The following is a 13,289-nucleotide window of genomic DNA, read 5'->3' as shown; positions in this document are numbered from 1 at the left end:
CAGCATCCATGTGTGGTAGCTTAGGCTGACTTACCCAAAGTCATCTAGTGAGTTTCATGACTGAGCAGGGTTTTGAACTTGTGTCTTTCCAGCCCTAGTGTGTCATTCCAACTGCAACACCACTCTTTTCTCTCTAGTTACTTCTCGGGATACAGAATGCATCTGGGAGTCTTTCATCTCCCCCTCCCTGACCTCCCTGAGAGGTTATTCCATTTCCATTTATTTACTAGCTCCTTTGACCAAATATATTGCGCTTAACCATAACAATAATACATAATACAACACCAAATAATCAATTTACAATACCCAACATATACTTAAGGTTAAAACACAGTAGAAAACAATTACTAAACATAGCACCACTAATACCATAACACTATATTCCCCCTGAACCAGCCTCATTGAACTGAAATCATTCAAATCACAAAATGTGTTTCAACATTCAACTTGCAGCTTACATGCTTATTTTATTTTGACGTTTGAGAGACATCACCTCCGCCAAAAATCTTGCAGCAGAACTAGTGATATCAGGGTGAATATCTCCCATTATGTGGGATATCACCCAGGACTCCAAGGGGAGTTTGTAAGAGAGGTTATTCCCTCCCTGATTTGTTAAGGCTGTAAATTCTGCTGAAGGAAAAGTCATACCTTCCCACCTGTTACTAGATCTTCTTGGCAAGAGGACGTTTTGGGTGTTTCTAACAGAATTGATTTATGTTTCTAATTAGTCTAATTTGAATTTCCGCTCACAAACAGAAAAGGTAATAGGAAATAAACTTTCCCTTCCTGTCTTGCTCACTTTCTGCTTTCGCTTTTCAGGTGCCAGCTGTTTTGCCAAGAAGCTTCATGAAACAAGGAGGAAGATAAGTGTTTAAATTGTCCCCTCACTCCCGTCCGGGGAAACAAAGCAAAATTCAAGCACCACTATGGCGGACTATTCGGCTTATAAGGAGACCTCGAATCGCCATTTACGTTTCAAGCTGCAGAGTCTCAGCCGCCGCCTCGACGAACTGGAGGAAGCGACCAAGAATCTCCAGAAGGCCGAGGATGAACTTCTCGACTTGCAGGACAAAGTTATCCAGGCCGAGGGCAGCAACTCGAGCATGCTGGCTGATGTGGAAGTGCTGCGGAAAAGAGTGCTGAAAATTGAAGGCAAGGATGAGGAAATCAGAAAAGCGGAAGAACTTTGCCAGCTGATGAAGGAGAAACTCGAAGAGGAGGAAAGCCTCACTCGAGAGTTGAAATCTGAAATCGAGCGACTTCAGAAGCGAATGGCGGAGCTGGAGAAACTGGAGGAGGCCTTTGGCCGGAGCAAGAACGACTGTACCCAGCTGTGCCTCAGTCTCAACGAGGAGAAAAACCTGACCAAGAAAATTTCGACGGAAATGGAAGTTCTTCGGGCGAAAGTAAAAGAGCTCGAACAATCTGAAGACCGGCTAGATAAAACTGAACAGAGTTTAGTTAGCGAACTTGAAAAGTTGAAATCGTTAGCTCTCATCTTCGTTAGCGAAAAGAAACACTTCAGCGAAAGGGAGAAACAAAATGAAAAAATTATACAAGAGCTAACCCAAAAGCTAGAGCAAAATAATAAACTGAACAGGGCAGATCAAACCCGAAATACGTCGAACTTGCTGGAAAGGTCATCTAACAGTATTCTTGAGAGGCATGATCTGAGGATCGAAGCTGACTTGACAACTTCTGCATTGTCTTCAAAAGAAACAAGAAGGAAAGGGAGTCTAGATTATCTCAAACTTGTGGACAACGAAACGCGAAACAAATCGGAAAATCAAAAAAATAAAAACCAAGAAGACAACAAACTAAAGGACCTCAATCAAGAGATTGAGAAGCTGAAAACTCAAATCAAACATTTTGAGTCATTGGAAGAAGAACTTAAAACCTTAAGAGCCAAAAACAACGATTTGCAAGACAGCTACCTGAGCGAGCAGAATAAGAACAAGCTGCTCATTGGCCAGCTAGAAGAAATAAAAATGCAGATGAAAAAGCAAAAAGAACTAGAGAATGGGGAAGCAGAAGCTGAGGAAATTAACTTATCTAACCGAGTGAAACACGACAGACCGAAACACCGGGCAGTCACAGCCGAGTCAGCTGTTTCGAAGCATAAGTCTCGCGAGCTTTCCCCTCAGCACAGGCGGGAGAGAATACGAAACCGAGAATTCGCACTCAATAATGAAAGTGGTGCCCAAAGTACCAAGCGGATACCGAGTCCAAATCTGAACAGCAAGAGAGCAGCCAAGGCCGCAAGTACATCAGCATTACTGGACACTTTAGGAACTGATGCGAAACAAGACAAATCGTCTGTGGGCGTGCACACCCCCTCGCCCAAGGACAACGGTGCCCCGCCATCGGAAGCAAAGAAATCGAGAGAGCAGCCGTCCGTGCTTAGCCGTTACCCGCCTGCAGCTCAGGAGCACAAGTCTTGGAAGGCCTCTTCGAAGGCCAAGAATGAGGGAGTGTTGAGAAGTAAGGTCGAAAGAGCATCCCAGCCGTTTCACGATGGCCATCAGTGCAGGCCCAGTGCACTTGAAGAAAAGCAAAGGAAAGCAGAAACTGCTGTATCTCCTCCAGAAAAGGGAATTAAGACGAATCCCACAGAGTCAGCGGAAACACGAATCTCAAAAACTAATCATGGACCGTCCAACGGGGCCACTTCGTCCTACAGGCGCCCCCTGTCTTCAGAAACGCTAGCTGTTGAACCTACCAGCCCTAAGACAGAGGGGCCAAGCTTGGTCTCATCTCGGAGGCAACGTTTGGAAGAAAGCTCTGCACAAGGAGTTCGCCCCCAAGAAAGAGGGTGGGCGGACCCTCCGCATGAAAATGCAAAGCCCTTGCCTTTGTCAAAGTCTTGGCTGGTCTCCAGAAGTCAGGAAGATCTCTTGCAGTCTGTGCCACCTCCTCCTAACAAAGAAACCAACCAGACCACCGCTTTAGTGGGAGAGTCTAACAACGTCGGCCCAAAACCCACTTCTGCGAGAGCCAAAGCTATCAGGTCCCGCGGTCATGAAAAATTCAACATGGATGAAGAGACTGGGAAAAACGCAAGCACTGCTGCAGCTTCTGATTCAGGGATGAAAAGGGAACCCATTTCCAGAGAATTCTCAAGCCCCAGGGGAGCTGTTCGAACGTCGCCCTTTGAAAATGACAGAAATACTTGTGATGAAGAACTTGGCAGAACATCGCCCAGAACATCTTCTGCAGGTGCTATCATGGGGTTAAACTCCAGGAGGCAATTCAGTCCAAGGGAAGCCCTGAGGTCCAAAGCGATCATCAAGCCTGTGATTGTGGAGAAGGATGTGAAAGAAATCATGGGTGGGGCAGGGCCAGAAGGGAACCCTGAAAAACAGACGCCTGCCATTAAAACCGTGTGCCACAAAATGACCAGCAGCATCACCATTTACCCATCTGAGCCAGTTTCTCAAAGGACCAGCGCCAGTGAAGCCACAAAGGAACCTCAGCATAGCAGAGTAACGCCGAATGATCTCTCATCAGGAGCAAATGTAACCAGCTCCCCTTATGAGATATCCATTAACAAGAGCAATATCACCTTGAAGTTACCGGAGACTGACAAAAACGGGGACGCTTCTCTGCGGAGCAGGGTAGAAACGGTCGTCTCGAAAAGCAGCATCGTCATCAAGCCGTCCGAATCTGCAGAAAAGAACAGCGAATCGCCCGGGGAGACAATCAGCTGGAAGAGCCACGGCCCTTCTGACACCAACTCGTCAGAGACGAAACACGTCACTGTGAGAGGCGGGTGGAGATCGAGGCGAGGTTTGCCGTCTTCCGAAGACTCCTTGCCCAAAGCGGTTGAAAACGCAACGGCTAGGAGCCCTTATAGGTCATCTACGGACTTTCCGAAGCCCGAAGGGACTAGTGCACGCATATATGCAATTGAGCAGAATTCCAGAAGGGCCAGCGCCACTGTAAACTCGTGGAACACTCCGGAATTAGACTCCAGAAGGACCAAAAGTAGCTTAAGCGCATCTGAGATGCTCAGCCAGGGGAGCTGCATCAACGATACCACGACGGCGTCTACCTGGAATTGCACAGTATTACCCGTAAGTGTGTTCGTTATTCTTTTATTTCAAAGCAGAAAGTGTAAAAAAAAAAATGTTGATCTCTTAAGTCAAAGGGGAGGGGGAGGGATGCCTTTTTTTTTTAAGTCACCCCTAATATAAATAGTACTGACCAAGGCGGTCTAGGCTGACCCAATCTTGTCAGATCTTGGAAGCTAAGCAGGGTTGGCCCTGGTTAGGACTTGGATGGGGGACCACCAAGAAAGTCCAGGGTTTCTACTTAGACGTAGGCAACGGTAAATCACCTCTGTTCATCTCTTGGCTGAAAACCCTATGGTGTTGCTGTGAGTCGGCCGCAACTTGACAGCAGTGTCCACCAATATAAACAAGGAAAAGAACGCATATTTTTGATTGCCAACGCTTGCTTTAGGGAAGCTATTATCTTTCTCAGCCCCCATCTGTACCATGAATGTATCAGATTATTATCTTACCCAGGTCACATTCCTATTGGTGCACCCAAATGCACCTGATCTATCCCCATTGCCACCAGAAGGCCAGGTTTGGGTGTAATATTCAAAAAAGTGGACACACACAAAATATACATCCAGATTGCACACTGGTATCCTAGATAAAGTCTGGAATATGATCCACATTGCGTTTTACGTGTATATGCCTTTTTTGCCTGCTATACCCATCTGTGGTGGCTGAGGTAGGAGACATGTACTCGGTGGGCAGAGAGAAGAAGGGGTTAATTCAACTAATTATGAAACGGGATGCAGCTCAGCAAAATAAGAATTGTAATAAAATGTATGAATTACAACAATGTTCAGAAAAAAAAGAATATGCTTTTGTATCACTTCCATGCCTGGTCAGCTGGAAGCAGTTCTTAATTCATCATAGGTGAGCAGCCTGCTTGCCTGTCTGTGAATTGCATGACAGAAAGGTACCTGAATTCTCCAGTTTCTGTATTTGCATTAGTGCACCAAAAACAACAACGAGTCGACCTCCTTGTCTGTTATCAGTAACTGTCTATGTTAGGCTGCTAAATTGGGAATAGCAATATGTTTTATATTTATACCCCACACTGCGAGGTAGGTTAGGCTGAGACAGTGCAGCCAGCCCAAGGTCACCCGGCAAGCTTCTGTAGCACAGTTAAGGATTCGAACCTGCGTCTCCCAAATCCTCATCTTGCGCTCTAAGCACTACACCACGCAGGCTCACTTTTAACCTAGCAAGACCTAGCTGTTGGTCTTTGGATAACTAAATGGCACAGAAATCTATGTGTAAGGTTGCCTGACAGAAAGGCACCTAATTCTCCATCCCTTTCACCAGTATTTACACCTTATATCTACAGAGCTGCAAGGCAGGATATGCATATGACACTCAGACCAGCCTCGATTCCGCTTGTCCATTCTCATGAGAAAAAAAACACACCTACCCAGCACTATAAATATCCTGTGACTCTCCTAGACAGTTCCTTCCACTGCGCAAATACCATCACAGGCAGGAACCTGGTTTCCTTCGAACAGCACATTTCCATTCCTTCCAACTTGAAGCGCTTTCTGTCAGTGGAGAATGAGCAGTGATAAGAAGTTACTTTCTACTGTTGGCCTTTTTGGCACCAATCAGTGCGGCTGCAGCAGGCAAGATTGGGGGCGAGTGACAGCTATGGCGAGGCTATCCTCAGAGGAGGGATCACTGCAAGATCCTCTCCCCACCTCAAGTCCCTTTGGCACCATTGTGACCCCAAACTGGAAGCAGTGGTAGAAAGTGCTGGCTTATGTCGATCCCGTAGGGTTTTCAAGGCAAGAGACGAACAGAGGTGGTTTCCCATTTACCCTGGACTTCCTTGGTGATCTCCCATCCAAGTACTAACCAAGGCCTACCCTGCTTAGCTTCCAAGATCTAACAAGATCATGCTAGCCCGGGCCATCCAGGTGAGTATTAAAATGGCAACAGGGACTGCAGAGACCTAGTTCAAACTAATAACAATAACAATAATTTATTTGCAGCTATTATGCCAGATAAAACAGAAACTAACCTTACAAGGAATAGATTTAGAAACCAAAGATATCAAAATTAAGAATCACCCGATTTTCACAATTAGATCGAGGGGATACTCTAAGGCAAGGTACCTTCAATGCAACCACACAGTATTTTGCAACCCGAGTGGTCCAAATTAACTACCGGATGCCAGTTTAGGAACAGGATGTTGACTGGGCTTTGGTTGATAGCCTCTTCCAGGCACTTGTAGGTTTATGCGTCCAGTGGGGCTTTCCAATCTATTCTGTTCCCATCCAGTGGCAGTGGCCTATAAAGAGCCCCCATGATGTTCATCTGGGGCAGATACTAATTGCTTCCAGAGAAGCTAGGCAAGGAAGCTGCTAGAAATCTCCACCATCCCCTTTCTTCTTCCAGTCCTTGATGCACTGCAAACAATGTGCCGTCTGATCGGCTGACAACGTTTTCCTTGTGGACTAGAAATCTCCGTGGACTAATTTACAACGCTGCAATAGTAATTCCTTGTGAGCCAAATATTTCTGTATATGTCAGACACCATTAAGAGAGCCCCGTGGCACAGAGTGGTAAGCTGCAGAACTGCAGTCAAAGCTCTGCTCATGACCTGAGTTCGATCCCGACAGAAGTCGGTTTCAGGTAGCCGGCTCAAGGATGACTCATCCTTCCATCCTTCCGAGGTCGGTAAAATGAGTACCCAGCTTGCCGGGGGTAAAGCATAGACGACTGGGGAAGGCAATGGGAAACCACCCCATAAACATAGTCTGCCTAGTAAAATGACATTTACCTTTTTACCAGACACTGTTGTATAAAATTGAGAAAAGTCTTACTGGAGCCCACAGGTGTGCTTGCCGTATTCCAGCATGATCAGTCAGGTACGCTGCCAGTTACATACTCTAAAAATGAATATTATGAATGCTAAGGGTCTCTGAGGCTGGACAACAGCTATAACCACCCTTATTAGCACCTGTTCAGATTACACCTGTGTAAATCGTGTAATTCTAATCTGGAGTACACATACTGGAGCCAATTTCTTCTGAAGTCTCCCACTCCAAGCCAGGATACTTTGAGAGGAAGGTGGCTTCCAAGGAGAGAGTTCATTCAGAGTCTTAAGGAGGTAGAAGAGACAGAAGGAGAGAAGCCCCTTCCAAGCAGGAGCCATGGGGAGACCGTGCGAGGACCGGGGGGAGGGGGGAGCCATACTCCTTTCCTGTTGCATATATTTGATACTGCTGTTAATATAGATGGAGACTGATCCGCTTGAGAATGGTACCCCTCCAAATTTAGTAGATTTTAAAAAACGATTTTAACGCAAATACTGACCAAGATCTCAGAAGGCAAGTGTCACCTTAGAAGAGGCATTCCCTCATGTGAGAGATGGAAGGAATGCCTCTTCTAAGACAATGTCTACTGCATAACATGTGTGCCTCATCTCAAAGAGACTGTTCTTTGAGCTTTCCTTACATGCACTGGTGAACTATCGCCAAATATTCTACAGTGGCAAGAAGGCCTCTGTGTGAAGACGGCAGCGTGCCTCTTCTTTTGCTGTCTGCTGCGAGCAGGGGCGAGAGCAGATGTCCCCCTGATCCTGCAGCAGTCTGGGACAACCCTAGCAGCATAGCAATGCTTTCCTACTGGCCCCTTCCTGTAATTATGTGTGTGTGAAGCGCTGTCAAGGCACTGCCAACTCATAGCAACCCCTGGTGGGGCTTTCAAGGCAAGTGACTAAGCAGAGGTGGTTTGCTATTGCCTGCCTCTGCAGAGTCTTCCTTGGAGGTCTCCCTTCCAAGTACCGGCTCTGCTTAGCTTCCATGATCTGACAAGACCAGGCCATACCAGGCTGCCTTCTCTCCTCCTGTAATTATGAATGTCTCCAAACGGGAAGAATTGGCCTGCTTAAAAAGCACGTCTACCATTAAGAACAGCCCTTTTACAAAACTGCGCTGATACTGCTTTATTTCTGTTTTTTAATTTCATTTGGTTTTAATTTGAAACTTTCAGAGAACATCTGTTCAGTGATGAGTTCATACTTAAAAAAACAAAACCAAAGCTTTACCCGATGTAGTTTAAGAGTAACAATAATTCATTATCCCCCTTCCCAAAATGCATTTCATTGTTTCGGGACAACACTCAGCTAATTTGTTTTTGTACTCTTTAAGTGTCAAACCTCTTGATTGACGCATCTTTTTCATTGTTCTAATATGCCTTCAAAAATCGTGACCAGCGTTTAACCATTTGATGTGATTTTGTTTTGGCTGGTCACTTGGGCACTATTTGTGCACATTCAGTCAATTAATTCACTAACAGCAATCCTAAGAATGCTTTCCAAGGGGCAAGCCCCACTGAAAAGACCTGATTAGGATTCAGCTTGCTTAGTATTGCTCTCTAAAACCCTTTTGACTAAAAACCCCTTTAATCAAAATGTGATTATATGAGATAGGCATGTGCCCCATGTACAGTTATTTTCCTTCTGGCCTTAGTGCAGCGGGGATCTATTTACCGCACTGTATCTAGCTCATTCTGCAACCCCGGTTTCTCTGTTCTGCAGAAGACTAAAACTTCTCAATACCTGATGGTAACTGCGAAGTGGCCATTTTTCTAGGATGACTGTATCCTCAGGCTGTTTAGTTATATAGGGTGACCGCCACCTAGTGGGACTTGTTTCTGAGCTTTGCCACTTTTGGCTGTAAAACAGTCGTGGACGGGTAGATCATAATACACCAATGGGGAGATAAGCCACATAAAGAGAATGTGCTACACAGATGGCAGGTGGAAGTGACGTCAGTCCTCTCTAGGAATTGCTGAAAACTCTGGTTTTCATAGAATTTTGGCCAGTACCTAGAGAGGCATGACATCGCTTCCGGGTTTCCCAGCAGTGACATCACGCCATTGGCTGATGGGCCTTCTCCATGCCTCTCTGATTTCCCGCTGGGGTTGGCAACCCTAGTAGCGCAGGAAGGAGAAAAGTTTCAAAACCTCCCCGGTGCTGGCTTGTTATTTGCAGGGAGTTTTTGACGTTGGGGAGTGTCTCCTATTGCCACCTTCAATATGTACTCAAAAGGGATGAAGTCTATTCTGTCAGCTTATTCTCCTGTACGTAAGAACCAGGCCCACAAGCCGGTGGTGGGCTTGCTCAGAGATGAGGCTTGCCCGTCTCTGAGGCAGTGGGGCCCTGCTCCTCCACTCATCTCTCCCTTCCCCATCCTCCCTCCACTGCAGTGGGGCAGCTCTGGAGGCCTGACCAAGCTGGTGAGAGAGGAAAAGTGGGTGAAGAAACCATTGGAGAGGGCTGGGGCCAGGATGGTGCAGTCTTTTCTTCAGACAGGGCCTTAACTCAGTGGCGGAGCATGCACAGGTTTCCAGTTGAGCCCCGGAGAGCTGTTACCTGTCCAAGTGGACAAAACTGAGCTAGAGGGACCAACGGGGCGGACTCGGTGGCAGGTAGTTTAGTATAGGGAGGGGGGCTGGCATCAGTCCCTGGCATCTCTCTCTACTTGTTAAAATGAGCTCAGGCAGCTGGTGCTGGGGAATGCTTTTTTTTCTACCTGTGACCTTGGAGAACAGCTGCTGCCTGTCTGGATAGATGCTATCTGGCCTAAAGGCTTGGTGTCCATGAGTGCTTAAAGGCAGAGGTGGCATCTCCAGGGAAGCATTCTCCCTCCCTCCCCCACATGTGAGAGAAGCACTTTGAGTCCCCCAGCTGTCCTGTGGCTGAAGTGGGGAATGCTAGAAGCAAATCCGTTGATATGTGGGGAAGCCGCTTGTAAAATAATAAAATTGAGTGATAATGACTGAGAGATGCTCTTTCCTGACTGCATAGGAAAAACATCCAAGCCTGACAGCGCGGGAAACCAGATGATGGCAATTAACAGAGCAGAGAGAGAGAGAGAGAGAGAGAGAGAGAGAGAGAGAGAGAGAGAGAGAGAGAGAGTTGAATATTGTGATTTTGACAAAAGCATATGGAATTATTTTTGGAATATTTTTTGGGTTTGGATGCGGCTGGGCTGTGATTCCTGCAGTTAGGCTTGGCCTGATGGCATAGCTCCCTCTGCTGGTGGCAGCCTGCAAGGACCACATTCTTTGCTGGGAGCTGTTCTAAGAGTCAGTGTTCAGCAGCCCAAACGGGATACTCTATGGCCCTACCTTGCAGGGCTGGTTGTGCTGTCAGCCTTTTCAGACGCAGGATCCACCTTACAGCCTAACTCTGTAATGTGAGACCCATTTTTTGAAGTCCGTTTTTTCTTTCTCTCGCACCCCCTCTCTTCTTTTCTCTCTTTTTTCTTTCTTCACTAAAAGCCCTCAGGATGGTGGCCCCGGGAATGCAGGCTACTTGAGGGAGAAGGAGACTCCTTAGGTAGCCTGGTGGGATACTTTGGTAGATGCCACAACCTGGTAAAGCGGTACTTCGAAGGACGTCGGGCCCGCCCGGATGCTTCAGTGGTAACAGTAGTTGTTTAAACGAGGCTGTTCCCCAGCCATGGAGGCAAGGTTGAATTTTTTTAAGGGCAAAAGGGGGGCACAGGTGAGGGGTGGACTCTAATCTGGAGAACCGGGTTTGATTCCCTGCTGCTCCACCTGAGTGGGGGACTCTAATCTAGAAAACTGGATTTGATTCCCCACTCCTCCACATGAGCAGCAGACTACTCTGAAGAACGGGGTTTGATTCCCTGCTCCTCCACATGAGCGGTGGACTCTAATCTGGAGAACTGGATTCGATTCCCCACTCCTCCCTGTGAGTGGGGGACTCTAATCTGGTGAACCGGGTTGGTTTCCCCACTCCTTCACATGCAGCCTGCTGGGTGACCCTGGGCCAGTCACAGTTCCCTCAGAACTCTCTCATCCCCACCTACATCGCAAAGTGTCTGTTGTGGGGAGGGGAAGGGAAAGTGATTGTAAACCGGTTTGAGACTCCTTAAAAGGTATGGAAAATCAGGATATAAAAACCAACTTCTTCTTCCATAACATTGGAGGCTTTTGACGCTCTGTTTATACACAAGTTGGACAGACATGGCTGAAGCAAGAGCATTGTTGACCCCATGTGGGACTTGGCACAGAGAGAGCATGCTCTGCTTCCCTAAGGGCGTGGAAGAGTAAATGCAGGGATTGACCGTATGACTCAGGAGTGTTGATTCATTGAGCCTCTGACTGTGTACTCTGGCAGTAGCTCTAAAGGGACTCAGGCAGAGAAAGGAGATTCCCAACACCTCATTCTGAGCCATAGGCCTTGGGAGAAAGAAAAGCATTCAACCCATCACAGTGTAAGCAAGAGCAGGTAAACACATGAAGCTGCCTTCTATTGAATCAGACCCTTGGTCCATCAAAGTCAGTATCGTCTACTCAGACCGGCAGCGGCTCTCCAGGGTCTCAGGCAGGGGTCTGTCACATCACCTACTTGCCTAGCCCCTTTAACTGGAGATGCAGGGGATTGAAACTGGGACCTTCTGCATGCCAAGCAGAGGCTCTACCACTGAGTCACAGCCCTTCCCCATGCAGCCTGCTGGGTGACCTTGGTGTCTGTGGGGAGAGAGAATATTAGTCTAACCTGATTGACTATGCTCAGCCGTGGGCTTCCCAGATTCCCTCAGACACGTGGCCTTGAGATCCCCGCCAGTAAAACAACCACATGGGCTGGAATCTCACAAGCAAGCTGTAGAAACTTGTCTTTGAGCTCCTAGTATGATTTGACTTCGGGTGTACAGAATATACTCAGTTTTAAGGAACAGATATTGTAAGGGGAGAGGCGGAGGGCCACTGGAGGCTGGCTGCAGAAGGTCCCAGGCTCAATCCTTGGTCCCAGGTTCAATTCACGGCATCTCCAGTTAAAGGGACTAGGCAAGCAGATGATATGAAAGACCTCTGCCTGAGACCCTGGAGAGTCGTTGCCGGTCTGAGTAGACAATACTGACTTTGATGGACCAAGGGTCTGGGATTCAGTATAAGGCAGCTTCGTGTGTTCAAAGCTTCCTTTTGAAACTGAGATTAAAAAAAGAAAAGCCATTTTAATCTCAGTCGCTGGCAGCTGCTGTGTCTTGAATGGGCGCTACTTTAAACACAGAAGCGACCGACGGGGGAAGGCCAAACTCTGTGGCACAGCTGCCAATCTCTTCTCAGTCTGTCGAGTGAGTCTCTTTGCCCGTGAACCGGTTTCAGGGACTTCATTAGGTTGACATCTCTGTTCCTTGGGGAGGGCGGGACTAACGGCTTCATCTGTTAAAATTGGACTTTGGGCTAGATTCGAGTCCAGTAGCCCCTTAGAGACCAACAAGGTTTTTGGGGTATAAGCTTTCAAGAGTCAAAGGTCTCCTCACCAGACTCCGAAAATCATGTTGGTCTCTAAGTTGCTTCTGGACTCGAATCTAGCTCCTCTACTGGAGACCCACATGGCTACCCTCTGAATCTGAACGTTGGCATCTCAGCATTGATATGGTTTCTAAACTCATGCAAAAGGGGAAAGGATCAGTGGCCTTTGCAATCAACTTACAGGTCACTTGGAGGACCAGGAATCCTCTTGTGGGAGGGTGTTTCTATGAGTCTGGAAGGTTTACCAGCAGGGTTCTGGCCTGTTAAGCACCCAGTCTTTTCCCTGGTCTCGGTACAGGAGGAAAACAAAGGTTTCGTTCCCAGCTCCAGAAGAAAGCAGTTTGGCTCCACGGAGCAGCTGTCCTGGGCCGAAATGCCACGGAAGAGGCCCGAAACCAAGCTGGAGTCCCATCACCCGCTGCCCGCCGGCAAGGCTGAGGAGCGGCTACGTTGGTCCAAAGACAACTGAACTGACCACGGGGCCAGGTAGGTAGGCCTCTATTTCCTTGACTGGAGATCCTTGCTCTTGAACACATGAAGCTGTCTTATACTGAATCAGACCCTTGGTCCATCGAAGTCTACTCAGACTGGCAGCGGCTTTCCAGGGTCTCAGGCAGAGGTCATTCACATCCCCTACTTGCCTGGTCCCTTTAACTGGAGATATCAGGGATTGAACCTGGGGCCTTATGCATGCCAAGCAGATCCTCTACCACTGAGCCACGGCCCCTCCCCAAGAGACTCTTGGTCGAGTCCCTCTTGGAAGTACTGAAGAGCAGGCACTTGAGCGAGTGTGGGTCTGCTGAAGTCATACCAGAAAACTGTCCGCTGCATTTTGCAGGGCCAGCTTCCACACTTATCTTGACTGCTGCTGGTGAGAAATGGCTAAAGAGTGCAGAGTGGGGTTTACACGGCCACCAGCATACAGACAGAAATGATAAAACA

At 47.6% G+C, this 13,289-nt stretch overlaps 1 protein-coding gene across 1 annotated transcript; it reads left to right on the top strand.

Moving 5' to 3' along the window:
• Positions 1-881: 881 nt before the first annotated feature.
• On the top strand, positions 882-12,816 carry LUZP1 (leucine zipper protein 1). Its single transcript, XM_056847544.1, has 2 exons — positions 882-4,073; positions 12,646-12,816. The coding sequence occupies exons 1-2, from the start codon at positions 927-929 to the stop codon at positions 12,814-12,816; spliced, it is 3,318 nt and encodes a 1,105-aa protein (XP_056703522.1). The 5' UTR covers positions 882-926.
• The last annotated feature ends 473 nt before the right edge of the window (positions 12,817-13,289 follow it).

Source organism: Euleptes europaea, chromosome 3, assembly GCF_029931775.1.
Source record: "Euleptes europaea isolate rEulEur1 chromosome 3, rEulEur1.hap1, whole genome shotgun sequence".
Taxonomy (NCBI): Eukaryota; Metazoa; Chordata; class Lepidosauria; order Squamata; family Sphaerodactylidae; genus Euleptes; species Euleptes europaea.
Note: the sequence above shows the minus strand (reverse complement) of the source record. Positions and strands in the feature narration are given on the sequence as shown.

Excerpts from the sequence above, each read along its gene's own strand:
- LUZP1 (XM_056847544.1), top strand. The coding sequence starts at position 927 with ATGGCGGACTATTCGGCTTATAAGGAGACCTCGAATCGCCATTTACGT. Across the intron at positions 4,074-12,645 it reads GGAATTGCACAGTATTACCC|GAGGAAAACAAAGGTTTCGT; the intron begins GTAAGTGTGTTC and ends GTCTCGGTACAG.